General features: G+C 42.6%; 1 protein-coding gene across 6 annotated transcripts in view; it reads left to right on the top strand.

The window, feature by feature from the left end:
- The window catches only part of mical2a (microtubule associated monooxygenase, calponin and LIM domain containing 2a), a 44,214-nt gene that overhangs the window by 8,623 nt on the left and 7,811 nt on the right, over window positions 1-27,780 (top strand). For 2 of the 6 annotated variants that reach the window (XM_050047396.1, XM_050047387.1), the window contains exons 2-19: window positions 2,933-3,302; window positions 8,580-8,787; window positions 9,944-10,060; window positions 11,244-11,345; window positions 14,315-14,470; window positions 14,722-14,822; window positions 15,514-15,771; window positions 15,951-16,066; window positions 16,245-16,371; window positions 16,491-16,581; window positions 18,169-18,316; window positions 19,821-20,020; window positions 22,159-22,262; window positions 22,362-22,433; window positions 22,528-22,662; window positions 22,963-23,067; window positions 24,803-25,063; window positions 26,070-26,177. In XM_050047396.1, the coding sequence (XP_049903353.1) occupies window positions 3,042-3,302; window positions 8,580-8,787; window positions 9,944-10,060; window positions 11,244-11,345; window positions 14,315-14,470; window positions 14,722-14,822; window positions 15,514-15,771; window positions 15,951-16,066; window positions 16,245-16,371; window positions 16,491-16,581; window positions 18,169-18,316; window positions 19,821-20,020; window positions 22,159-22,262; window positions 22,362-22,433; window positions 22,528-22,662; window positions 22,963-23,067; window positions 24,803-25,063; window positions 26,070-26,177 (2,670 nt within the window). In that variant the 5' untranslated portion in view covers window positions 2,933-3,041. The remainder of the gene's footprint in view (window positions 1-2,932; window positions 3,303-8,579; window positions 8,788-9,943; window positions 10,061-11,243; window positions 11,346-14,314; window positions 14,471-14,721; window positions 14,823-15,513; window positions 15,772-15,950; window positions 16,067-16,244; window positions 16,372-16,490; window positions 16,582-18,168; window positions 18,317-19,820; window positions 20,021-22,158; window positions 22,263-22,361; window positions 22,434-22,527; window positions 22,663-22,962; window positions 23,068-24,802; window positions 25,064-26,069; window positions 26,178-27,780) is intronic. The other 4 variants (XM_050047415.1, XM_050047405.1, XM_050047425.1 and 1 more) reach the window with 4 other exon arrangements.

The following is a 27,780-nucleotide window of genomic DNA, read 5'->3' on the forward strand; positions in this document are numbered from 1 at the left end:
GTAAAATGATTGTTCGCTGTTCTTGTGAAAACAGCAGTTATGAAAATGCATGTTTGCTTTTGCACAATTTACATCCCACTAACCCAAACAAACTTTTTTTTTTAATTCAACCGACTCCACAGAGGCTGTATAGAAGACATAATGTAGGCCCCAAACACTCCACATACCACATGGTAGAATACAGAGCAATTTTCCCATCACAGTCTGCTGCCATGCATGAAAGATTAAAGCACCTGCATCATATATCATGCCTGTCTCAGTCATCGCTCGTCACTCATTGACAATCAGAGAGTAAATTCCCCTCCAAAAAAAACTACAGAGGTGGTCCTGTAACTACCTGGCTGGTGGAGCCAGTGAGAGGGTGAGCAGAGTGTTGGACTCATGCTGATGGAGCAGTTCAGGGCTCTTGTGGGCACGTGGCAAAGGAATGTCAGCTCTCTGAGTCTGAGGCTGAATGTCTGCTGTGAAAGGCCTCGGGGGTCCACAGTGTCTACCCACAGGACTGAGGCATTTTGAAGCTTCATAGGTGTATAAAGCAGTTTGGAGGTCATTTGAGTGTACAGTATTTCTACGGGCTGGATGGTGTTCCTTTTCTCTGAAAACAGGATGCAGCCAAACAGGATACCGTGCAAATGAATATGCTAATTTTAGCGTGGGGACAAACAAGCTGTTGTAGGAGTCACATTCAAAATTTCACCACATTCAAATCACAGTCAAATATGTTGAGACCCAGGACTGAATGGTCATTGAGTGTAGGGACTAGCTTTTGTGTTGGTGTATTGTCCCTGGCTAAAGCTCTCCCTGAACAGTTTCATGGTGGAGTCATCCTGCCACCTGAGGCCCTGGGGTGGGGTGTGACAGTAATAGTGGATTACTGTGGGGGGCTTCACAGCCAGCCTGACCTCTCCTCTAACCCTGCCCTTCCCGCTCCATGGGACATTAAAATATCAAAGGCAGACTTCTCCCAAAACTCACAGAAGCTGTGGTCTCCACCCAAGTGAGCACACACATGCTTAATGCAGAAAATTTCCACATTTTGCTTTGATGTTGAGTTCTGGCACAGATTTTCTGGCATGGTTTTCCAAATGCTTGATGGTTGATTGGAGGAAAGGGAAAACTGCATTGTAGTTAATACTGTCAGTTCAGCTCTACTCTGACACTAGCGCGTGTTTTGGTAACAGAGTATTTCACACGCAGGCTCATATGTAAGCGGACTGAAGGCACATACCTCAGTAGAAGGTGGACTATTAAGCATGCATACCCAATCAGAACCAGTCAGTCTGTGTTAGTGTGGGCTTGCATTGCATTAAGTTTCAAAGACCTCTGTTGAAAACATCGTCTGGTTTTCAGCTGGAATGAGAAATACCTCAATACAAATACTTTTCCGGTCTACTCATCCATAGTCAGCGCTGCACACCAGGAATGAAAGGTTCGCATTCCTTGCAGGTTGCAATAAAAAGAAACCATTTTGTACCCATGTGGAAGTTCATACAGTAGAGATGTTATTTATATAGAATTGCAACACGCAAGTAAATTCAGCTGTTTGTCAATCAATGCTCAACAACAGTATCTGTATGTAGGCATTCTCTATGTAGCATGTATAGTGTTGATTACCAGCAACAATGCTGCAATGGCTGGTATTATTTTTGTCTCGTGTGTGTGTGTGTGTGTGTGTGTGTGTGTGTGTGTGTTGTCATGGCAAAATGTGACCCAGGTGTCATCAGCTTTAGCAGGAGCTACCACAGAAACCATTTTGAATATTTTGCCAGGTGATTATAGGTCTGCCTGTCTGTCTGTGTGTTGGCAGATTTTGTCAACGCACTAACATCACACCCATTCAAGATGTTGTCATGAAACTTTACAGGTGTGTAATTCAGTTGATCGAGTTTAAAGATGGGTGTGGTTCAAACAAGGAGCCCGGGAGTCTGAGTAGGAAATAGGGAAGGGGTCATTGGCCTCCCGCTCTGTGCCCCAGGCCCACGAAACTTTACAGGTGTGTAGCTGAGATCACAATGAAGGTCGAGTTTGAAGATAGGGCAAGCGAGAGCACCAACGTCAGGGGATAGCAAGTAGGAAAGGGGCCATTGACCCCCCACTTTACCCCCTTAGCTGACATTGCTTTAAATTGTAAACCACTGTATTGCGGCTGTAGTGATCCATTGCAAGATTGGCTCTAGTTCCCTGGAGCCATTACCCTAGCCTTTGTTGCAATTAAGAAATAGACTACATCAAAAGTATACAACCTAAAACTGTCAAAAAATGCTCCATTTTTAGCAAAGTCCTGACGTCTTGTAACAACACACTACAGTTTACAGTTTTGTTTTTTTGTCCCTGCTGGGTCTCTCATGTTGAAGCTCCACCGGTTTTGTTTTGTGTAAAGCTTTCACTGAACCCTGAAGCCGTTGAGAAGTTTGGTTCTCTGCTGAACCAATAAGTAGTCAGAAGAACCACAAACAGCTCCTTTTTATAGGCTCACAGGGTTATGCCTCTATAAAGCACAATTACAGTAGTGAATATGCTCCACAGCTGTGTGAACGACAGACTGGCTCATTTGACTTCTCTCTGGTATTTATCTCGCAGCCTTGTCTCCACTTGGAATTTTATCTAGTCAGTGTGGGTGTAAGTGTTTCAAAATGCTTGCTGACTTAGATCTTGACTGTTAATGAGGACTGGTACCGAGCGCCCTCTTGATAATTCGGTAATGTAAGCTGGAGTCATGGGAGAAGATAAAATACAGCTGTTGTCAACTTAAATCACTTTAACATTCTAATCTAGAAACCATTTAAATGAATTTCAATAACGTAATGAAACATGTCCAATTTTATCAGGCTAATAATAGAGTATGGGAAAAAAAATCAGTTACCGAAACCCATCTGCGAGAGACGTTTCGCCATGAGATGAAATCAGACTCTTGTGTGTCTTGCCTCCTCAGACTGGGCATGACGGTGCGAGCCAAGCTGAGGGTGTAGCCACATCTGGCAAAGACTGCTGGAGTAAGCAGGAGCCTCAGCACATCAAATCATCTACTGCAGCGGGGGAAGATGGGAGAGACAGAGGAGGAGAGCGACAATGTGGGAAAGCTGTTTGATAACTTCGTCCAGGCCTCGACCTGTAAGGGAACCCTTCAGGCCTTCAACGTCCTCTGTAGGAAGCTGGACCTGGACCCAGCGGACAATGACACCTTCTACAGCAGTCTTAAGGCAAAGGTCACCTACTGGAAGGCCAAAGCGCTGTGGAGTAAGCTGGACAAGAGGATGTCCCATAAGGAATACAAGAAAGGCCAAGCTTGTGTGGGCACCAAGGTGAGTTTAATGATATCTTAATATTTTCCAATTTTCGGTTGTAGAGATGGAGATGACGGATAGAAAGCAAGATACATTTACATCGAAGCATTTTACATGTTCCTCCCATTAAATACTGTGAGCATAAACTATATTTATGTTCCTTACAGCTGGGCAGTTTTCCAAATGATATCAGACATTTTTAGATTTATCTCCTACTTTCCACGTTTTCCTTTTGGTTTGGTACGAAATCATTCTCAACTCTGTGTTAGATAGGACATTCATTTTAGTTTACATGACCTAAATGTGCTCTGTTTTGCCAAAGTTTTGTTATTTTTGTGTGGTCATGCAGCTATTTTAAAAAGTCTCCTTGGTGATGCATTCAAGGATCCTCCACTATGCGAGGCTTTGGAGTCGACTGCCCTAACAGCAGCCCTTTTAATAGAAGAAACAACTCACGTCATCCTTTTCACAGAGTCCTTATTTGCTCAAAAAATATACTTTAGCTTGTAAATGCAGCCAGCCTTAAATCGTGACTATCTTTGATTTTACCAACTACGATAGGAGAACCTGACTAAATGTTCTCCATGATGGGTTATCTGTGTCAGGCATGCTTGTCCAAGTTTACGTATATTATGTGCTTATATGCTTTTGAAAACAGTCGGCACAGCTAAAGCGTGTATGGCCCGTTAAAGCCTGAAATCCTGGGAACGTGTATCTAAAAGGTCTGAAAACATCAGAAGGTTTTTTTTCATGCCTCATTAAAGTTGATGTTTCATGGCTTAGATAATGTCTTAATGACCTCACCTCAGGTGGCTCGTCTTTGTTTTGAACAATCAGCACTCTGTCTGTCTAAAGTACGCCACAGAGTGCTTTAACCTCTACCTGCCCAGACACAGACCATCAGCGACGGTAACACTCACTCTTTCACTGCAAAAGCCCCCAAACACAAGACAGGAAATTAAAGAGATATACGTTGCTTTACACTTTACACTGTCGCTCTCAGACAGGTGCTCCGGGACAAAGCTGTACAGAATGAAACACAAACATCATGTAATATTATATCATCGACAACTGCTTCACTGAACCATCACTGTACCCCCCATATGCGTGTGTGTTTAGCCATACAGATTTAAAAATCACAGCTAAGAGACACACACTATACATCTAACACAACAAGCAACAGATGTTCACATAATCAAATGACTTTCATGAAGACGCAGACGAAAAAAACACCTTGACAGCAGTGCACAGCCAAATACACAATCAGCCAGTCACGTTCAGAGAACAAATTACAGACAAAAGAGAATTTCCTTAAATGCATGTAAGAGGAGAGCTGTAGAAGTGCTATTCTTTAGTTGAATTATGAAGCAATAACTGCAATGGGGACAAAGAAATCACGTCAGGGTGTTTGGTGGTGGTGGTGGGGGGACTTGGCAGCAAAGGCGATGAGGGAAAGTAGAGAAACCTGGAGGAGTGTGATTACCTTTCAGGCATCAGCTGCCTCCAGCTTGAAAGAGTGTTTTTACAGCGCAGGGAAACAGACAGCATCACTCAGCAACTATGATTATTTGGCCCCAGTTGTTCTGCGGGTGTGCTCTGCTGTTTATAGGCTCTTCCTGAAAGGCTGGAGCCAGGCCCAGATTGTTATTAAAGTGTGTTTTAAATGTGGCAGTGTGAGCTCAGTTTTATGGGTTCTGTCTTATTTAAGCTAACACCAAAATAGGTAAGAAGAAAGAAAATGAACGCGTAAAGAAAGTGTGACTCAACTAAACATCTGAGCCAAAAGTGAAGAGGTCAGACTTTGTAATTCTGTCAATCCACAGGGTTTTTGTTGTAAAATAAAAAGTGGTGCTGTACTTTAGAGGTATGAAAGCAGTAAACCAGATGGACAAATAGTGGATTATGTGTATTACTGAAAGAATTTATTAGATTGCCCTTTTGCCCTAAATACCAGAGATTTAATAAGTTGCTTATTAATTTCCACACTCGTACAGCACAAGTGCAGCATGAAGCCTCTTTAATCACACACAGCACAGACGATCTGCTTTGACGTGATCTCTAGTTCCTCCTCTCCCTGGGAGAATCACAAGGTGACGACTTATGGTTTTATGGCAACTCAGCTCTATAACAGTGACAGATGTGATATCACTCGGCGCCTCGTCTTCATATTCCCGCTGTTGCAGCAAATCTTTAAAGGATGTGATGTCACCCGTGTTTTATGGCAGGCTGCTGTGACACCAACACGTAACCACAGTGTGTGTTTCTTCCTCGTAAAGTTTCACTGTGCACAAAGAAATTGCAAATTGATCTTTTTTTTTTTCCTTTATAATCTGTGATGTGAATCATTCTCGACACACTTCTCCAGAGCTTTGTGCGATTTTGACCCTGAGACGGTAACACATCTTGATTCAACAGATGAAGTGCACTTATGATACACAGTTCGTTTAAAGTTAAAACCTAATTTGAAGGGAAGACAACCTTCACTTCCATTAGATCTGAACTGAAGAAGCTTCTTGGATGAGAGGTGAAGCAAGTCCAGTTGCCAATGATACAGCATTTAGGATTACCATGACCTGGATGACTGAGAATCTTCACTAACATAATACATTAGATCCATGTTTTAAGCCCCAGGTTCAGTCTACTGTATGCAGGTGACATTCTTAGATAAGATACTGTTGGGCTCTGTCAAACGGCCTCTGGAGTCATGCCGTTTCATAACGCACTTGTGTTTTAGGTTTGGGATCATATCGTTCATGTTCCCTGAAGAGCTGAAATGATTAGCCAATTAATAAATAAGTCTATTAGAAGAAAATTTCTGAAATGGATTCATCTTTTGAATAATATTTCAAGCAAAAATGCCTCTCAAAAGTGAATATTAGCTGCTTTTCTTTGTTAAATATGACGGTGAACGAAGTATTTCTGGGATTTTGACTGTTTGTCGAACAAAACAGACAACGTGAAGATGTCACCTCAAGATCTGGGGCCAAAATAACGGTCATATTAATTAATTAGAGAAAAAAAATGTTAGTTACAGCTGTAGTGTCCTAACCATAGACTGTATAAAATAATGGACATAGCTACTGTGACGTCCATTGGTTTGTGGACGCCCGTTTTAAAGCCGCGAGTTTGGCATTTCGGCTGTCGCCATTTTGGTTTTTTGGAGCCAGAAGTGACCATATTTGGAAGAAAGGGTGGAGCTGTGGAGGAGCGAGGGGTGGATCTGACTGAGAAGCTGAGGACACTATCGGCAGACATCCTGTCACTCAAAGTGGCCCGCTCTTACATTGGCAATAATTTAAGCCCTGATAAAATGTAAATGGAAGTGTTATACAAAAAAATCACCCCATGTACAGTTGTCATCAAGGAGAAAATTAGCTATAGAGACCAAAACTGTTTTTTTTACTAGACTGTAAACATGTTTATTTCTGCTGTAAAGTTGGGCATGGGGGTCTATGGGGATTTAATGGCTTCTGTAGCCAGCCTCAAGTGGCCATTAGAGGAACTGCAGTTTTTTCCACTTCTGCATTGGCTTCCTTTTTCATCCCTGGAGGTTACAACTTAGTCCTAACAATTAGATCAAGATGCTGTGACAGTAAAAGAGCTCCTTGTATCAGCCACACTGTCTGCTTAGATAAAAAAGTAAACAGTGATACTCTGACTGACAGATAGGGTTCATTAATAAGGCGGGGGACGAATGTGACCGGGGCGAGGTGGAGCTTCGATGAGAACAAGGTTACAAGTGGGAAGCTGAAAGGAAGCGTGTGTGTCCTGACTCAACAGATGTGGAGCACGCCATCAGGAAAAGCCTCATATCTGGAAAAATAGATCAGCGAATGGAAACGGGCTAAAACAAACAGCCTGTTACTGCTAATGGCTGATAGGCAGATGAAAACAGTGACGTGGGTTTAGATTAAAATGTGCACTTTGTGAGCGTACATCTGAATAAACCGAGTTAGCACTGTGTACATAAATGAAAGTGTCAGTGTTTCTTCATCTCTGTCTGTGGCTGGGTAAACACACTCATTCACCCTTTGTTGAGAAAAAAAACATGGCCAGCAGGCAGGCTTGTCCAGGCAGCTCTTCCACCACCTGTGTGTGCCTCACACCTGAGAATACGTCATCCTGATAACCTCAGGCAACACATGATGACACACTGAGCTCCTCATCACCCACATCCCCAGTGACGCCCCCCCAAAGTTTAACCACACACTCTCAGAGGGAATATGGAATGACTAAAACCTCACTCATCTTGTTTTTGGAGCCAGAGCAGAGTGCCATTTAGGGTATAATTTAGGATTTCGGTCAGCTGGCAGTGGGTGCTCTGTAAACAGCACCCAGTCTGATTGTCTCACAGGACTGATATGGACGGGTGGCACCTCATGGCACTATCTTCACTTTGTGTTATCCTGTTTGTGGACACACAGGATGGCAGGAAGTGAGTCCTTCTATTCAAATATGTTCGGGCAGAGTGGTCGCTCTTTGTGCTGTTAGATGGAAGTCAGTCCTGGGAAGGTGAAAGGAGAAAAGAAATTTCAGTGCTAATTTGGCGAAGCTATCGAGACAGGAGACTGTCCACCTTGTTGAGCACAGCAGGGGCAACCTTCAGAAGTGGTTTGGCTCTGGATTAAATGTCAGGGGAATAAAAGAAACACACATCTCCCATAATGCCTCTTAACATGTTTAGAAGAACAGAAAATACAGCTTGCCAGCACACATGCGTCGCTTCTTTCATCTATCATTCGAGAGGATGATGTCATGTTTTAGCCACACATTCTCAGACGCTGTAACCTCAACGAACTGACTTCATGCATTTCTGGGTGAGGCTGATGCATGAATAACACCTTAGATATGTAAAGACTGTTATAATGGTTTTGGGCTGATGTTCACAAACATTCTCCTTGGCAGTTCCCTGATAAATACACCGCCTCAGGCACGTCTCTTCCTCATGTTTCATTTGTTTTACTAACAATCCTTAAACACGCAACAGCATTGAGAAGTCATCTTCTATCTGGAGTGATCCTCGGAGTCGGTATCTATCCTGCTGAAGTGTTCTTGAGTGCGACACTCAGACTCTAAATGCTCCAGTGGTGCAGTAAAGTGCTGCTCCCTCTCATAATCTATGTAGATGTTATAATGTTCCCTGGTATGTTAATAAACAAGTAGGACCTAAACCATTTTTCATCTCGGCCTCTTCCTGCAGGAAAAGTCTGTGAATACAGATGTCTTCATGATGTAGCTCATTGCTCTGTGCCTTGTGTAAGTAATGAGGTCAATTTGTCATCCTCTTGTTTTTAGTGCCTCATCATCGGAGGAGGTCCCTGCGGCCTGCGGACAGCCATCGAGCTCGCTTTGATGGGCGCCAAAGTGGTGGTGATTGAGAAGAGAGATTCCTTCTCTAGGAACAACGTGCTGCACCTTTGGCCCTACACCATTCATGACCTGCGAGGTCTCGGGGCCAAAAAGTTTTATGGCAAATTCTGCGCCGGGGCCATAGACCACATCAGTGAGTATCTGACTCTACAGGAACAAAACATGCTGCCGGTTTTTGCTTTTCGTTGACCTCTGATCACATATTGTAGGACTTTGTAAAGCTCGATCTTCCCCTTAAATCTACAGTGTTTTATTAAACACTAACAGGTTAAAGGTTATGGTCTTGCAGTACTTTCGTTTCTCAGCTTTTATCTTATTATCAGCTGTAAAAATGTTGTGACAACTGGTATTGGTTTCACCTGGTGAGTCAGTGTGTGTGTCGTCATGGCAAAGTGTGGTCCAGGTGACGCCAGCTGTAGTTGGAACTACCACAAAAGCCGCTTTGAGTATTTTGCCAGGTGTCTGTCATCTGCCTGTCTGTTGACAGATTGTGTCAATGCAGTAGTGTCACAAGCGTGCTAGATGCAGTCACGAAACTTGATAGGTGTGTAGTTGAGATCAGAATGAAAGCCAAGTTCAAAGATGGGCGTGGTCTAAGCAAGCAGGGCCAGGAAGTAGCATAATGCACATATTTTTTACATACTTCTTATTTTTCTAGTTTCTATTTTTCTTGTAATGTCATTATGCTCATATATAAGAGCAACTGTAATGTGACCTAATGTTCTCCTGGGGATCAGTAAAGGCATTTTGAGAACACTTTGATTCAATACTGTACACCAATATGGTCTGTATCACTGTCTGTCCATTCAGCTCTAACCCTTTAGTGAACCTGGATGGAATATTTTGATGCTTTTGATGCTTGAGTGTATTTTTTTGCGTCATTGTGTTCTCATTTCTTTGTACTTATGTATTGTTCTGTATAATTGCTGTGTCCAGAGGACCATAAATGGAGCTGATTGATTGATTCCAAAACCATTTCAAAGAGAAGGAAATGGATGTGGGAAGAAATTTATATGGGCTGTATTTCTAGAAGAATTACAAAAGTTTAAAAACAAGACATAATGATAGAATAATGATATATTATTGGTCCTGCTGTTTGTTTGAATGTCAGTCGAGCATTGATTCATTTGAATCATTACAACAAAACAACAAGAGAAAAAGCCGTAGCAAGAGAAATGGAGCTCAGGCCTTGCTCTCAGCAGTGTCAAGACAACATAACACCAAACACAAAGTCTTGCAGTGTTTCACATCTGTATCCAGACACTGATGTGTGTTTCTTTGTCTACCAGGCATTCAGAAGCTGCAGCTGGTCCTGCTGAAGGTCGCCCTGATCGTTGCGGTGGAGTTCCACATCAATGTGGAGTTTGTCAAACTGTTGGAACCTCCGGAGGATCAGGAAAATGAAGGTATCCGTCCGCACGCCCAAACAAAAGATTAGCAGTGCTTTTATATTCACCCACTGACAGTTGTTTTATGATCTGCAAGCTTTGGGAAGATGAGGAGATTTGAGCAGCTGGAAACAATAAAACTGGGATGTGGAGCAGGATGAGGCTGAGAAGTTTAATAATGTGTAAAGCTGCATCTGTCAGTTTGTTACAAAGATACTGCAAAGCTTACTGGAGGGTCCGTATTTACTCTCTCGCTCTGTAGTTTGGCACTCTGCTTCACGGCTGGTCAGGCAGCAAGGGACTTCTCATCCTGCAGTATTTAATTTCCTTGACAGCCACCACTAAACAGGAGACAAACACTGGCACTGATGTAGTTTTTCATCATATTTAGATGAGGTTAGCAGAGGTCAAGTACGTTTTCTAACTTCCCTGATAGTGCTCAAATGTATGCCTGCTGTATACAGTCCCTACCTATCACATTAATGCCAGTAAATAAACACTGTTACCTTTGTTTAAAACTAAATATATTGGCAACATCTTCTACTCTCATGTCATGATATTTCTCTGACACTTAGCACTTCACATTGGACTTTAGTCTCTCAGGAGGAAAATAACAAACACGCTGTTGTCAGGTGTCTCTTCGGCTGTAATATCTACACACTGATAACAACAAGTGTCTTGCCTAAATTTAGACACAAACTTATCCCTCCTGTTCCGCTGTGACGGACTTAGCTGTACCCTTGACATCATGGAATGCATTTTCCACACGATGATATTTCACAACAAACTGCCAGACCATTGCTCTGGTGGTCTCACACTCCTGCAGCACACACACTGTGTACTTCAGATGACCAATATTAAACCTGAAGCAGTGTTTTGTTTGTTTAACTTTTTAAAACGTGACATGAAAAGCCACTTTTACTGGCATCATAGCAACAAAACAGCAACAGAGTTCAAGTTTGCCATTGTTTTCTTCTCTGTACTGACAAATTTAGAAATGTTCCAGCATAGCAGGTGCCAGAACGGTCAAACGTCTTGACCGAGACACCACAGAAGTGTCCCTGAGCAAAATACCAGTACCTATCAGCTGACATCTACGTGCTGTGCGCTGATTGTTCTGTTTAGTGCAGCCCAAAGGGAATATTCCCAGCATTTATACTATGCGTCTTAGTCTTCATCTGTCTTTGTCTCTGTCTCTCAGGGCTTGGGTGGAGGGCTGCAATCCGACCGGCTGATCACCCTGTGGCTAACTTTGAGTTTGATGTCGTGGTGGGGGCTGACGGACGCAGGAACACTCTGGAAGGTGAGATGATGGCAAAGAAAAAGAGTGAACTGTATAGATGCCTCAAGGATGCACTTCACTTTGCCTGCGAAGTACGATATAAAGTTACGTGTCTGATCAAGGGAGGAACACTCTGTGACCTGAGTGTGTATTTTCCCACCAACAATATTCAAAGGACAGGTTTAGAGCCTACTGACACCCTGAGGTGTACATGTTCATGGAAACAAAGAGTTCTGGTGATGTTAAATTTCAGTTATAAAACTCACACAATGTGGGTGACCTCTAGCTCACCTAGTAGAGTTTGCCGTGGCCCTTCGCTGCATGTCATCGCCCCTTTCTCTCCCACATTTCCTGGCATATTCACAAAAGCAAAAACGCCCCAAAAAATAATATTACAAAAAAGAAACTCAGGGTGACCTCCAGCTCACCAAGCAGAACATGCGCCTCATGTAGGCGGAGTCTTCAGCGGCAGCCCAGGTTCGATTCCAGCCTGTGGCCCTTGGCTGTGTATCATTCCCATGCTCTCATCCCTCTTTCCTTGTTACTCTCCAACTGCTCTGTAATAAAGGCAACAAAGATCCAAATGATAATTTTGAGGAAAAAAAAAGAAACTAACACAGTGCAAAAAGTTCATTTTAACTCCTTAGTTACATAGTATTTGTGAATATAGTTCAATCAGGAGAGACAGGTGAAAGAAGTAAATACAATGTTTAATACAGATTACAGGTTTACAGGATAAGGGCGCTTTCACATCTGCCCTGTTTGGTTCAGTTCAGTCAAACTCAAGTTCATTTTCCCCCTAAGTGTGGTTCATTTGGGCAGGTGTGGACACAGCAATTGCACTCAGGTTTGCACCAAAACAACCGGACCGAGACCTTCTTGAAGAGGTGGTCTCAGTCCGGTTACAAACGAACTCTGGTGCAGTTCGTTTGTGGTGAGAACGTGTTCCGACTTCGATCTGAACCAACTGCAGTCACGACACATTGTTTGGGTTAAACATGAGCATGTTACAGTCCTGGAGGATTATTAATGTGCACCTCCTCCTGTACTGCCTTAATATGCACATTCAGCACATCCAATGCATCAAAACATTGTTTTCTAGTTGGAGCCGCACCTCGTTTTCAAACTGTACGGTTTGACTAAAATGAACAATGACAGCAATATAGTCCACGATGGCCAGCGCTAAAATCAACCTGCGTAGTTGTCCCTCCATTGTGACATTAGAAAGTGCTGCATTTATCTCGCAAGTGTACTCTTCTTCAACGTTTTGTTTACTTCCTGGATTTTTCCCACATGGAAATTCTGACCAATGAAGAGCAGCTTTCTCACACAAGGCATCTGATCTGGTCTGCTTGTAAATGCTGTCGTGAGAACACGAACAAAATGAGTCCTTGATTCGGACCAAAGCAAGCGAACTCTAGGTCTGAAAGCACCCTTACAAATGTGATGATCAAGATTTGACAGAAAGACTTTGGCGCTTAGGCTCTACAGAGCCATTTCATCATTAAGGGGCATTTGCACTGAGGAGCAGCAAGATAAATCCTCTCTATTGAGTCCCGACACTGGTGGTGGCGACGGGTGACTGCTGAGACTGAGGCTGATGAATCTGCAAAGACTAGGCAGGTGGAGGGGTGCACAACTGCAGCATGAACATACTAAAGACATAAAAGAGTCATATATGAAAATACAGCAGCAAGATGATAGGCTGACAATACTGAAGGTGTGTTACAGTGCTATTGTTTAAATGTGATCAGCTGAAACTGTGGGTGACGGTGTGTGTGAGGAGTGAAAAGCAGATGGTATGAGAAATAAATTACAGGCCAAGCATGCAAAGGTAAAGTCTTCCTGACTGAATGTTCACTTGAGTGTTAATTGTTCCATCTCCATGTGTTTTCATTATTGTGAACAACAAGACGTCACGTTTTAGAGTTATTACCTCGGATAAAAGTCAGCACACCCTCTGTTGTACCGAACAGCATTTCTGCACTCTCTCGTGTGCTGCACTATTTCTGTTGTGATGCTATAAATGAAACTCACCTTTTGTAAATTTATTCTTGTACGAAGCCATTGATCTCTCCCAGTGGGAGAGGTTGTACATGAAACCCCTGAGGCACAGAACAAAAATAGAGCAGAGCTTGGGCTCAGTGCAGCAGCTGATGTATTCGCGCTGGACTCTCTCCATCTCTCTGTCTCGCTGTTTCGGTCTCTCTCGTAAAAATGCTGTCATCTAACAACCAATTCGCATCAGATGCTTATTCCTAAAAAGGGCATTTTGGGGCCTGACAAGATGTTTAGCTCATTCTTCAATTATGATGAAATCTGGGGGGAATGATTTTCCCTTGCACTCAGCCTGCTTTTGGGCTGCTTTTGTGGTCTAGCCACAGTAACACAGAGTTAAACCCAATCAGATCTAAACTGAGATGAGGACTCAGAGAGGGGGAAAGGTATGGAGTAGTGTTGATACAACTGCCTCCAGACAGCACTTTCGCTGTACTCACAACTTAATAATTAGTGGCATTTTTGGTGAGTTCTTGTTGGTTTGAAAGAACTCATTGAGAGAATTTTGTTTCCCATGTCCCTGTTTTGTGTGAAATAGATGTCAAAGGAACTATTTATCTGGCTCCGTATTGCGTGCAGTAAGATCCATTGAATCAGAATCCTTACATTAAAAATTTAATTAAATTCTTGATAAATTAAAAGACTGTTGCACGCTATGAAAATGTTACAAGTGGCTCTTTTACTGCTACACTTGCTATTCTGAAGGTTAATTAAGAAAAAGGCATTTAACTTTAAAGGCTCACCTTGGTAAGCTGCCTCTTATCCTAAAATAACTGCCTTGTAATTATGGTTTAAGGCTAGATTTCCTTTGGTTTTACCAGACAAGCCGATAGGACTGGTTTGTTTTGGGAGATTAACATCTCCTCTTCTTCTTTTTTTTCCTGCTTTCTTTGCTTCATTCTTTATCTGACTTTGTCTTTTTTCTCTCTCAGGTTTCAAAAGAAAGGAGTTCAGGGGGAAGCTTGCAATTGCCATCACTGCCAACTTCATCAACAGGAACACCACCGCGGAGGCCAAAGTGGAAGAAATCAGCGGCGTGGCCTTTATCTTCAACCAGAAGTTCTTCCTTGACCTCAAAGAGGAAACAGGTGGGAGAGAAGAGCAGTCACACTGCCTCACTGTGGTGTTAGCTGGCATGAAGATGAACTAGACATGATGGGTTTCAGGCAGTCACTCACAATATGTGTTTGGAGAAGTCTGCCTTCAGGGCATTCTGCCAGAAAGCCTTTTCTTGGTTAGGTTCAGGGCAAAGATCAAGGCAAACATCTCCCATGTGCCTCCAAATCTCCTCAATTTGATGCCCTGCTCAGCCATTCTCAAACTGTTTAATTTGTTGCAGGTATCGACCTGGAGAACATTGTCTACTACAAGGACAACACACATTACTTTGTCATGACTGCCAAGAAACAGAGCCTGCTGGACAAGGGGGTCGTAATAAATGTAAGCAAATCATGTGTTCAGGGATCCGTTGTGTCATTTCTTCACCATCAATTCATTTAACTTTTCGAAAATGTGTTTTTAACCACGAATTTTCAGCGTTTCATTTTATCTTCATGACAAGGAGTCATTATCATGAACTGTTCTTAAACCTAATGAACTCCGACACAACAGCCCCTCAGCAAATATGAACTCTATGTTTGTTGGGACTGTGTTAGAGAGGTGTTGAATTGACTCATAAATTCTGATACTGCATTTTGTGCTGCAGTGAATTGGATTTAATTGCAAGGTGTTGACAACATTTTGGCGAGGAGATAAATAGCATGGCAGCCAATAATTGCATTAGTGTAGACTGCATACCAGCCTGATGATCAGACTGAAATGCCATTTGGTTTCATTTACTTACTTCATTAGAATCTCCAAAATTGCTGGACGTGAGCGCGGCACTTCAGATGTCTAGTTGTATAAGTTTAAGTACAGTATTTGACATCAAGTCCACAATCTGTAGTGATAATTTATCATCTTATGTATTATGATATATAGTCAGGCTTTTATTTCACTTCTGGGTGCAGCATTACTACAAAAATCTCTTAGGTAACAGATCATAAAGAGAATAATAGTGGTCTTTTAGAAGTGCTAAGCTTAGTCTCACTCCGTGTGAACCTCCCCTGACTTTTGTGCTTCTGTCCAACAGGATTACGTAGACACCCAGATGTTACTGAGCAGTGAAAATGTCAACCAGGAAGCTCTTCTGTGCTACGCCCGAGAAGCTGCTGACTTTGGCACCAACTACCAACTTCCCACGCTGGATTTTGCCATGAACCACAGCGGGCAGCCAGATGTAGCAATGTTCGACTTCACAAGCATGTACGCCTCTGAGAACGCTGCACTGGTCAGGGAGAGATTTGGACACCAGCTGCTGGTAGCGCTAGTTGGCGACAGTCTGCTAGAGGTAAGGAAGGGTAACACATGTCAAGTCAGGTCAAATTATCTCAGTTTAGGTGTGGAAAGGTAGAAAGGTGCCTGGAAAAAGAAAAAGAGGCTGTTAGACGACATGTAACAGCTCATCATAGTGTTCGCTGACTCTCAGTCATAATGATACATTCATATTTTTTATGTGTTCCTGTGCAGCCCTTCTGGCCCATGGGGACGGGCTGCGCCAGAGGCTTCCTGGCTGCCTTTGACACGGCCTGGATGGTAAAAAGCTGGGCTCAGGGTCGCACGGCTCTGGAAGTGCTGGCGGAGAGGTACACACACACACACACACACACACACAAACACACTATCCTTGATATTTAAATGTGTGTTTGCATAGTTACATCATTTACTAAGAATTGTGTGTTCAGACACAGTTTAAATAATAAGCACTGCCACGTTAAAGCAACGTAAATAACACCATGTTTGTGTCTCTTTTCCTTTCTGTAGGGAGAGTATTTACAGGCTACTTCCACAAACCACAACTGAAAACATTGCCAAGAACTTTGACCAGTACACCATAGACCCTGGGACTCGATACCCCAACCTCAATTCCTCTTGTGTCCGGCCACACCAGGTGAGAGGGAGTCCTCACTTTGACAATATCAGATTCTTACCATCTGTCCATTTTTAAGAAATATGACAGCTTCTTGAGTGTCACGATTGATATCAGCTTTCCTTTCTGTCCTGTTTCAGGTGCGTCACCTGTACATTAGCGCAGAGCTGAATTCCTGCTCTCTGGAGCGTTCTGCTACCATACGTCGGCCTGTCAATCTCTGCAGACGAGGTAAGTCGAACTGGAATGGACAGATTCCTGTGTGTTGTTTTCATGGGTGGATCTGTAGTTCAAAGCTAAGATTTTCTGCTGACCCATTTTTAGATTATTTAGAGTAGTAGTCTGGATGATTAATGAGGGTTTCCACTCTTCTGTTATCTCGCTCTCCAAATTCAACATTACCGTAAGGCCCTGTTTATAATGACCTTGTGTTTATACTCTTTCTAAACAAGTACAAACAGTATACACGTATTCTGATAAAATGTAAATGAGGCAAAATTAAACGTTCATCCTCAGTTGTAATATCATTTAAAGGTTCTGTGTGTCAGTTGTTCCTAATTGGTCCAGCCTCAGGGTCCAGATCTCTCTTTAGTCTTTAGTTCAAGGTCCACACAGTTAAATACGTTCAGCATCATACTTACATTTGGCCATGTCCTCGAGCTAGTTTGCTGTCTCTGTCAAGTAGCTGTCCCTTAGTCACTCACTCTACAGCAGGAAACAGCACCTCAAAATAAAAGCTATGTGCAGGAAATTCACTGTACTTCACAATAAAGTGTTTTGTTTTTTGTTTTTTTTACAAACTTGACACATTTGCAAGTAACTTGCCGCCCATTCAGAATGGATCCGCAACCCACTTTTAGACTGTGACCCACCAGTTGGGTACCACTGCTGTATATGACATTCAACGCATTGATACAGCAGCTAACAACTATTTGCTATGTGAAGATAAAGTGGAGTTATGGCATCCTGAGCAGAGAAAGAAATCACGCTCCTTCTGTCTGTGTTGTAATCGGAGCTTCTCTGTTTTTTGTTGACGGTCCAGCCGCGTGTGCATGTTCGTGCGTGTGAGTCCCTGTGTGTGTATCCTACGCTCTGCACTATGCTCACAGTGCAGCCCCACTGTACATGACCAGACTGGTGACAAAATCCGCTCCCATTTATTGTGACTGAGCATGCTGGGATACCTGCGTTGCAGACCTAGCTGGTGTTGCGATAAGAGGGCGTGACAATTTCAAAATTTCAACGGTGCTAACATCAAGACAGCTAATCAAGCTGAAGCACTGGTGACTTTCTGACCTGCTCCGTTTTTTGGAATTGCTTATGTACAGTGGGGCTGCACCGTCATATGGCGCCTACTGCTTAATATTGGGATGGTTTCTTCACCGAAGCATACTGCCCACTTCTCCGGCTTGGCAACCTCTATCTTGAGATCCATGTGCAGACAATCTGAATCAGACTCTGACTCATAGATATTTTTTAAATGTCAGAGCTCCTTTAATTATAGTGCTGAACTTTTCAGAATCGGATCATGTTCGTATTGGACACTAACGATAAAGAGCTCTACTTGCAGAACTGAGCTGCAATAATGAAGTCACTCAGCAAAGGCAGCGAGGACGTGCGTGTCCAGACAGACATGACAAAGATGTATGCATTCCTAAGCACCATTTATGACGTTATTTGCTGGCACACCATGTGTTGGTCCATCCTCTTCAGTCTAAACCTCTTGAGGGTCTGAGTGGGATATTTTATAACACAACTTGCATTAATGTGAGAAGAAATAGCTTTTTTTTGCTTAATCTGACTTGTTTCTCTTTGTAGAGTCAGAGATCAGACCGGCGAGGCTTCTCACCTGGTGCCAGAAGCAGACGGAGGGCTACAGGAATGTGATGATTACAGACTTGACGTCTTCCTGGAAAAGTGGCATCGCTCTCTGCGCCCTCATCCATAAGTTCAGACCGCAGCTGATGTACGTAACATGTATCAGATAATATCGGCACCAGCCTGAAGCGATCCATCTTTTCATCTAAAGCCAGTGCTGTTAACATCATCTTAGGTCTTTGCAGTATTTAACACAAACATACATTCACTGTTTTATTTTACATGAACTCTGCGGCCTTTATTCTAACAACTAGTTGTGAGGAGGTTTGCTTTTTGTGTGTTAAATATGCTCGGCATGAGAGCGACTCTTTGATCTGTGTGTGCTTTCTGCTGCACTCTCCACCTCCTCACAACAGTGCTGATAGACGTGACGGAGACTTCATACGTAGCTGTCCTATACTTAAAGCTAGTTGGTTTTAAAGGGTGAAAACAGAGGAGTTTTTAGAGTGCAGCTGTGTTCATTTCACACGTTTTTACAAAGGGCATTTTAACTCATCTGAAAGAAATACTGTTTTTTTCTGGTACCTGCATTAGTGTGGATCCTCTATAAATAATTATCATGAAGTGGATTCAAGTGTAAACAATGATCCTTTCTGTCTTTTGATCCGGAGTTGTGGAGAAACACAACTCATGCGGGACTCTGTATGCTTTAGTGTCCACTTAAAGGACAAAATCCTCCCTAAAAAACAAACTGTGCCGTAGTTTCCACTTCTTATGGTCAGACTGCCTTGCACAGCATGGAATTAGCCAATGCAACTGTAGATTAGTACATTTACAAATCTAATTATATCCTCTCACTCTTTAATTATTGCCTTCATACCCTGCCGCATGCCACTACAATTTCATGTGGTCCTGTAAGTTTCCAGGAACCACTGGCATTTTTCCCCCCTTCCCTCCTCCATATGCATGCCTGTCAGCAGAGCGGACTGCAGAGGGTTGAGCAGGTTCGCAGAAAAGAAAGAAAGGAAGAGAGAGGCGAGCCTCAGTACTTGTAGAATAACACCAAAGTTTGTGTGTACTGTTGCTAGGTTACTGCCCCCTTTTCTTTACATTATTTCTCATGGTGTCTGCTCACTGTCAGTGTAGGCAGAAGAAATTTGCTCCTGCAATATGAGACACACGTTCTTTTGCAGCACTGAAAACTGATTAAGATACATTTCTGTGTAAAGTCATTCCATTGTGCTGACGTAAACTGTTCTCATATCAGTGTGCGTATTACCTTACACTCTTCTAACAAGAGTCACCTGACACCTACATGAAATGGAAGTCAGAAAATAATCCCTTTGAGAATCTCAGTGACAAACCTAGCTGTTACGTTCCTGTCTCGTTGTTCAGTGTGTCTTAAATGGTGGAAAATCTGCATTTAAGAAACAGTAACAAGTGTAAATCTCATTATGTATGCATTGCAGAGTGATGAGGGTAAACCAGGAACAGACAGGAGTTAATGGTCTCACAGTGAAAGCTGAAACCCTCCTTTAGACTGACACAGTAACTATATATTTTTCCCAGCTGCGTCGCCATGACATACGTTCTCAATCTCTTTTTATTACCGTCCTCTAACTTAAGCCCCCATTACTGTCTTTTTCCATCAGAGATTTTGACTCATTAAACGAGGAAGACCACACTGCAAATCTGCAGCTGGCTCTTGACATCAGTGAGCGTGAATTTGGGATCAAATCATTCACAGCTGTGAAGGAGCTGAGCGCCGACCAGGAGCTGGATAAGACCAGGATGAACGCCTACCTGTCCAAGTTCTACGAGCTGTTCCGGGGCACACCTCTACCTGCCTCAGGTGCTCTTCTCTACTCTGCTCTACTGTGCTCTACTCTACTCTATTCTGCCCTTCTCTACTCTATTCTGCCCTACTCTACTCTACTCCACTGTGCTCTACTCTACTCTGCTCTACTCTGCTCTACTCTACTCTACTCTACTCTGCTCTACTCTACTCTACTCTGCTCTACTCCACTGTGCTCTACTCTACTCTGCTCTACTCTACTCTGCTCTACTCCACTGTGGTCTACTCTACTCTGCTCTACTCTGCTCTGCTCTACTCCACTGTGGTCTACTCTACTCTGCTCTACTCTGCTCTACTCTACTCCACTGTGGTCTACTCTACTCTGCTCTACTCTGCTCTACTCTGCTCTACTCTGCTCTACTCCACTGTGGTCTACTCTACTCTGCTCTACTCTGCTCTACTCCACTGTGGTCTACTCTACTCTACTCTACTCTGCTCCATTGTGCTCTACTCTACTCCACTGTGACTTCTCTACTCAACTACACTGTGCTTTACTCTACTGTACTTCATTGTGCACTACTCTGCTCTGCTCTGCTCTATTCCACCCTTCTCTACACTGCTCAGTCTATTCTACTCTATTTTACTCTACTTTACTTTACTCTGCTACTATATTCTACTTCACTCTACTTTGTTACTTTACTCTACTCTACTCTACTCTGCTCCACTGTTGCCTACTCTACTTTGCTCCACTGTGCTCTACTCTGCTCTACTTTACTGTACTCCACTGTGCTCTACTCTACTCTGCTCTACTCTACTCTACTCCACTGTGCTCTACCCTATTCTGCTCTTCTCTACACTACCTAACGTTACTCTACTTTACTCTGTGTTACTTACTCTATTCCACTTTACTCTACTTTACGTTGCTCTGCTCTACTCTACTGTACTCCACTGCACTTTACTCCACCCTATTCTGCTCTACTCTGTTCTGCTCAACTTTACCCTTCTCTACTCCACCGGGCTCTACTCTACTCTATTCTGTTCTGCTCTACACCTCTTCTTGCTCTATTTTATGCCTCTCTACACTACTTTATTCTGTTCTACTCTACTTTGTTCTGCTCTGCTCTACTTTACTGTACATTACTCTGTTCTACTTTACTCTACCCTTGTGTTAATCATCTTTACTCTGTTACTCTAAGTAGTCTGCTGTACTTTCCTCTACGCTACACAACTCTACTGTACTCTATTCTATTCTATTCTACTCTGCTCTACTCCACTGTGTCTTACATTACTCTTATCTACTTCACTCTACTTTACAATACTTTACTCTACTCCACTGTACTCTGCACTACTATACTGTACTGTGGTCAGTTCTACTTAACTATATATTCTACTATTCTCTACTTGACATAACTCTGTTTGACGCTACAGTACTCTGCCCTGCTCTCCTCTGTTCCACTCTACTGTATTGCACTGGACTCTACTGCACTTAGCTCTGCTCTGCTCAACTGCATTCTCAGCAATTCTGAGCTTGACTCCACTCTACTGTAGTCAACTCTACTCAGCTCTCCTCTGCTAGATACAACTCAACTGTACTTCACTTCATTCCATTCTACTCTTTTTGACTCGACTCTACTCGACCGGACATGACTTTTCTCTTCTCAGTCACAGACAGTGATGTTGGCTGTTGTTAATAAACTGTTTGTGTTCCTGGTCTTCATCTTCTCCACTGTATTGAATGATTAAAATATGTACAAACAACCACAGAAGAAACATAAATTCCAGTGAGAGAGAAAGTATTGGATTTCATTTGGTTTCCTGTAGAAATGTGTGTGTTTCGCAGTCCTGTAAGTCAAGTATAGTGGCATGAGAGGAATGTGTCTCTGCACCAGAGCTGTGGACTGCTATAGTCTGGGGGTCCTGACAACATAAAGACAGCAGCCTGTCTCTACTGAAGGGATATTCAATAATTACCTATAGCATGTTGTTTTATTGAACATCAGCCAACCATTTACCTTCCTCTGACATGTGTTAGTGGAACATTTTTTTACACAATTGTTGTAACTTTCTTTTTCCCCAGACCACTCAAATAACTTGACTAATCTATAGGGTCATTACTCAATGATATTATCTGACATCTGTGGCTGTGCACTGTGGAAACTATGAAAACTCTAATGCAGTCTTGTGTAATACTTTAGGCTCCAGAGGAGTGGATGAAAACAATGAAGATTATCCGTCTAAGGAAGTCAGGAGTAATAATAATGTGCTCAATCTTGCACTGCCTAGGAAACGGGTACCAAAGGTAACTCCACACTGAAATGACTTTCAATATCTGTATTGGGACTTAATTGTTGTATGACCGTTGCATGTTAAGTCTTATGTCCTTGTGCTGTGTTTTCAGGATGAGAAGAAGTCAGACGGTACAGATCCCATTCACAAAAGGAGGCGGAAATTCTGCAGTTATCTGGAGGAGGTTTGTTGTTAAACAACCTACTTCAGAATGTCAAACTTTGAATAAAAAGCCTGTTGATATAGTAAGATCTTGTCTGTTGTTTGTCTCTCGTTAGGCCACCAATCTGTCGAGTAATGGCTCCGCTGTGCGAGAGGACCGAGAACCCAAAGAAAACAAAGTGCGCTCAATGGCTACTCAGCTGCTGGCCAAGTTTGAAAGCACACCGAGCTACACCGTCCGGAGAACACAGGTAAAAATACACAACGTAGTAGGACTATGTTTTACAATTACTTTGTACATCTTCCTGCCTCTTTATAGTTACAAATGGCTGTTTGCCTTCTTTTCATGGATCATAAATATGTTTTAAATTTCCCCTGTTGTGACCTGGAGCTCTGTCAGTCGTCTGTGGTTTTAATCTGACAAAACTTTCCTTTTGCTAATGCTATACAGTCTTCTCTTGTCTGTCATTTCCAGCATTTTGTCTTTTCAGCCTTTTCTATTTCTGTGCCTCTTTATTAACGGTCTTCCTAACCTTTCTGCAAAATCTCAGTCAGACTATGAGGAGTCCTCCCCGCTGAAAACTCTTGAACTGGCTGAGAGTGTGCACGTTAAACGCAGGCCTCCGGTGCCGCCTAAACCTCCTCCTGAGAAGCAGGTACTCTGGAGCCTCCAGATTGGTGTTAAGACACTGTGTATTAACAGTAGCGGTCTTGAAAACGAGTGACAGTCTGTAAAGCGTCACATACAGTAGAGGATAATTTGTATGCTAATTCTGTGCTACTGTCCCAAGACATATGTATGGCACATCAATCAAACACACACACATGGATGCATTCACACACAGAAACATCTACAAGCAACTTTATATGTACACATACACCACCCATGTGTTAAGCTCAAATGATATAATTTACCCAGAATAGGAGTTTTCTGTCTTTTCAGATATTTAAATAACCGCACTGGTGGTTTTACATTCCTCAGTCCTGACAGAATTAGACCCTCATTTCACATCAGTAAATGAATGTGACTCCCTTATGTGTCATTGCAATTATACGTAGCAACACAAACTAGGTCAACCTATAAAAAGCTCTAAAGATAAACACAAATAAGAATACACAGTTACATTATTAATCCTGTAAGCCAGTGGTTCCTTACTGGTCCACCCACGGGGTTCTGATTTCTCCTTAGTCATTAGTTGTTTTTGTCAAGTAGCAGTCCATTAGTCACTCATGGTACAGCAGGAAAGGGCACTTCAAAATAAAAGCTCTGTGCCAGAAATTCACTGTACTTAAAATACAGTGTGATTTTACTAACTTGACTAGTCTATGAGTCAGTTGCGGTCCATTCAGAATGGACCCGCGGCCCACTTTTGGACCGTGACCCACCAGTTGGGAACGAGTGCTGTAAACCATGGAAAATTGCTGCAAGTCTTTTACATTAATATTTTTATTTCCTACACTACTCCTCTGGAGGTGAAGTCAAGGCTGATGTTTGAACGGCAGCAGTTTAATTTTTAAAACTCAAAAGAATTCACATTGAATTTCGACAAAGCTGACATGAAATTGTCTTTTTTCATGCTAGCATATTGAAACAATAGTGATGATTCCTTTATGAATTAAAATGGCTAAAAAATATGCACTTGCAGTTTGCCAGTGCAAGTGTCACTGAATCATAACTCATAACCAGGCTCACATCTTATATCCCACAGAGGATCTTTTTTCCATTTATGTATAGAGTGAACTATGTCTGGTAATTAGAAACTAATACAGTATATACTTCGGTATATTTTTGACCATTAATCTTAACAAACCAGACATAAACACATCTCCCTCACAAGAGCTTTGCAGTTCCTAAAGTCAAAGCATTGCATTCATGAGCACTTCAGCTTTTGGAAAATCATACCCACAAGTCAAACAAAAAAAAGGTTATGTGAATTTAACAGTTTCTTTCATTTAGATTCAGCTGTTGGCTGCTGACTCACAGGTCTCAGATGTCAGACTGCTCCTAGAAGAAAGTTTTTAAAAACAGCCTGCTCGCAACTGCATTACCATGTGATGATTACGTAACTCTGGCGAAACATAAAGCAGACAGAATACTGACTGTAGTACATTACCTATGCAAGTGTATTTTCATGCCGTGCTGGCGCGACTAACGCCTCAAAGAAACTTGCGCCATGCTTTGAAAATGTTTGGCAGTCTTTTAAAGAACTTGTGATTTTGAGTTAATGGGCTGAAACATGTAAAACCACCTGTATGGTTCTATAAATGATCCACAGCCTTTTTAGTGATTGAACAAGAATAAATAGATTCAAGCTTCAGAGTTTGGTTGCTTGATGAATGAGGAGTTAAACCACTGCTCACATGTGCACTACTGTGTATTATCCCTTTCAGTTTGAAGTAAGTGTCAGAAAAGCAGCAACACAATTAGTGCGCCCGCCTCCAAAGACTCTGCCTAAACCCCAGCCTCAGTCCCAGCATCCATTTTCTGTAGTGAAGCTCAGACATGTTGATCAAACGCACGCTGAGACGGAGCCCGAGCCTCAGCCGGAAAGTGCAGACCCCCCTGCTTCTACTCATTCCTGCCACTCAGCAATCCATTTCATGACAAGAGTCCTCCAGCGCCTCAGGGAAGTGGATGAATACGTCTCTGAGGTGATCACTATCTCCTGCTTCATATCTTTAACTTCTGTTTTCCTCTGTCTTCTTCTTCTTCTTCTTAAACCCTTGTGAGTGTTGCATGTTCTGATCCTCGAAAAGGCCCCAGAGTGAACGCTGATTATATATTACGCCCTGATTATACATCTAGGCTTGTGTAATGTGCAGTCAGATGGTGAAGTCAGCCCCTAAATTATCCAGCCTGACGAAAATGGCAAGAGCAGGCCCACAGTGCTGGCCATGAGCTGAGACAGGCACACAGGCGGATTATTGGCCAGTCTGAGTCTGTGTGGCACCGGTCGGCCAGGCCCCGTGCTGCAGGCACTGGCTTACGTCTGCAAATAAGCTTTTTTGATTATTCAGATTTGCCGAGAGCCGACCTGCGTTGGCTCAGATCAGTCACAGTTCAGGGTATGAAGTACAGAGAATATAAAAGTGGGTAGGGTTAGGTTGAAAGAGAGACGGTTAGGCTTAACTACTTTGCGCATTACATTCTTTTGAATCTTAAATTCAATATTATCCTTTTGATTATTGTGCTTTGAAATTTGCTTTTGACTCACTTAAGCCTTTAAGACTTAATACTTTACTGTGATTTATTAATGTAAATTTATTTTTGGTTGAACCAACCTACTTGTCTCTGATTTTCTGTGCCCGGTCTGTGTGGCTGTCTCAGTTTGTTGCTCCAGTATAGTATGAGTAACCACATCAAGTGGCGTGTGAAATTAATGTAATAAGGCGGCCTTCGTTCCACACAGCGGCGTTATTGTTCTCCTCCCAACAATACACACTTAGCTGTCAAATCCTGCTTCTTATTGGGAAAGTCGAACAGAAAGGCCTTTCATCATTTAACCGTGTAGCGCTTATTAAATGGTTATTAGTCTACCTAATTATGTCGACACACAGAAAAGCTCCACGTTAGTTGGTGGAAGAGTGTGTCTCGCCGTGTTGGGGAGGCGAGACTGATGGCTTTTCTTTTGTTCCTGTGCTCCGTGTCATCCTGCAGAAAAAAGCTCAGACACAACAGGCTAGAGAGTTTCACTCAAAGAGTATAAAGGAAAAGGCTGTTCACCTCACTGGGTTGTTCTCAGCAGACAGCTCTGCTGCACTCAAGGTGACTATCTCAGGTTTGGTGTGTGACCCCTACCTGCCCTTCACAATGTGTTTATTTGCATGTGTTTGGGATCATTAGTGTTGCATGCAGCCAGCTTTCACCCTCATCCATTGTTTTGTACGCTGTAAAGTACTTTTTACACTTAGGATTTCCTGATCACCTGCATGGTCACGTGGTCATGTGTCACAGTGGTGATGCTGCTGCAGATACTGATGATAAATAACTGACGCAAAAGTGTCTTATGACTTATATATGACTTAACAGCATTGCTAAAGTGATTTAAAATGTTTGAAGTGACACTTTGAGTTTCGACTAAACTAAACTCATGACTAATGAACGGCTTCCGTGTTTGTCATTGATCCTCCAGCTGTTTGGGGAATGAACTGGTACTAACTAAGCCTGGTTCAAGAGCCCTACCGCTCCTGTTTTGTTAGTAATTTAAGGAATGAAATTGCAGTTCTGCCTGATTGTTGTGATAGCACCAACTAGCAGATGGAGGAAACCAAGGAACCATCAAAGAAATATCTGCAATTCAGCTCTTGTGGTGAGATCGTTTAGACAGATACTGTTTGTAACATCGAGATTTAGCTGTCAAATTCAACATCTTGACAATATTTTGTTGAATTAAAGGGACTCACCACCTAAATTGAAAATGCCAGTGTGTTATTTCCACGGCCTAGGAAAGTTCAATCAGTATTTGTGAACATGAGCTACACTCCTTCAAAGCCAGAGACCAGAGAAGTAGGTTTCAAACTTGCAAGGTTCTCAGGTATAGAGTCTGGAGCTGCCCCATACACAGTGAATGGGAGTCTGAATTTGTGGACCCACTGAATGTTTCTTTTCAACTCAATTCAATTGTATTTATAAAGCCCAATATCAAAAATGACATCCCTCTATCCTTAGGACCCTTGCAGCGGATAAGGAAAAACTCCCCCAAAAAAGCCCTTTAATGGGGAAAAATGGTAGAAACCTCAGGAAGAGCAACTGAGGAGGGACCTGCATCTAGGTTTATCTGTCATGATATTTCAGTGACTTTTTTTTTAATCAAAGGTGAGACTTAAAGCGGCTGTAATGTAATTTTAGAATAAGGATTTATCAAACAAAAATGCTAAAACTGTCAGACAATGTAAAAGGGGTTGCTCAACCTGCAGAGATTTATCACCTGCATCTGCTGCTCCCCTCGGCTTTACAGGGCTTTACAGCTCATTGTTCAGCTGTCTGGCCCAAAACGTAACTAGTTCACTCTCAACTCCCTTATAGCATCACTTAAAGTATAGCCATAGCAGGCAACTAGTTTCAGCTAAAAAGCTCTAAAAATCCACTGTGCACCACCTGCTCAGCACCAAAGAGCAAGCAGTGACCAAATTTGGGCGAGAGGGTGAAGCTGTGGAGTGGCGAGGGTTGGATCTCACTTAAAGACTGTGGTGACGACTCGTAGACAGCTTGTCAGTTCAAGTGGCCTGCCCTTAAGCCTTAATAAAATGTAAACGGATGAGTTATATAAAATAATTCACCCCATGACCAAAAACATTTTTTGTACCAGGCTGTAAACATGTCTATTTCTTATGTAAAGTTGGGCATTTAAACATGGGTGTCTATGGAG

Source organism: Epinephelus moara, chromosome 1 (genome assembly GCF_006386435.1).
Source record: "Epinephelus moara isolate mb chromosome 1, YSFRI_EMoa_1.0, whole genome shotgun sequence".
NCBI lineage: Eukaryota > Metazoa > Chordata > Actinopteri > Perciformes > Serranidae > Epinephelus > Epinephelus moara.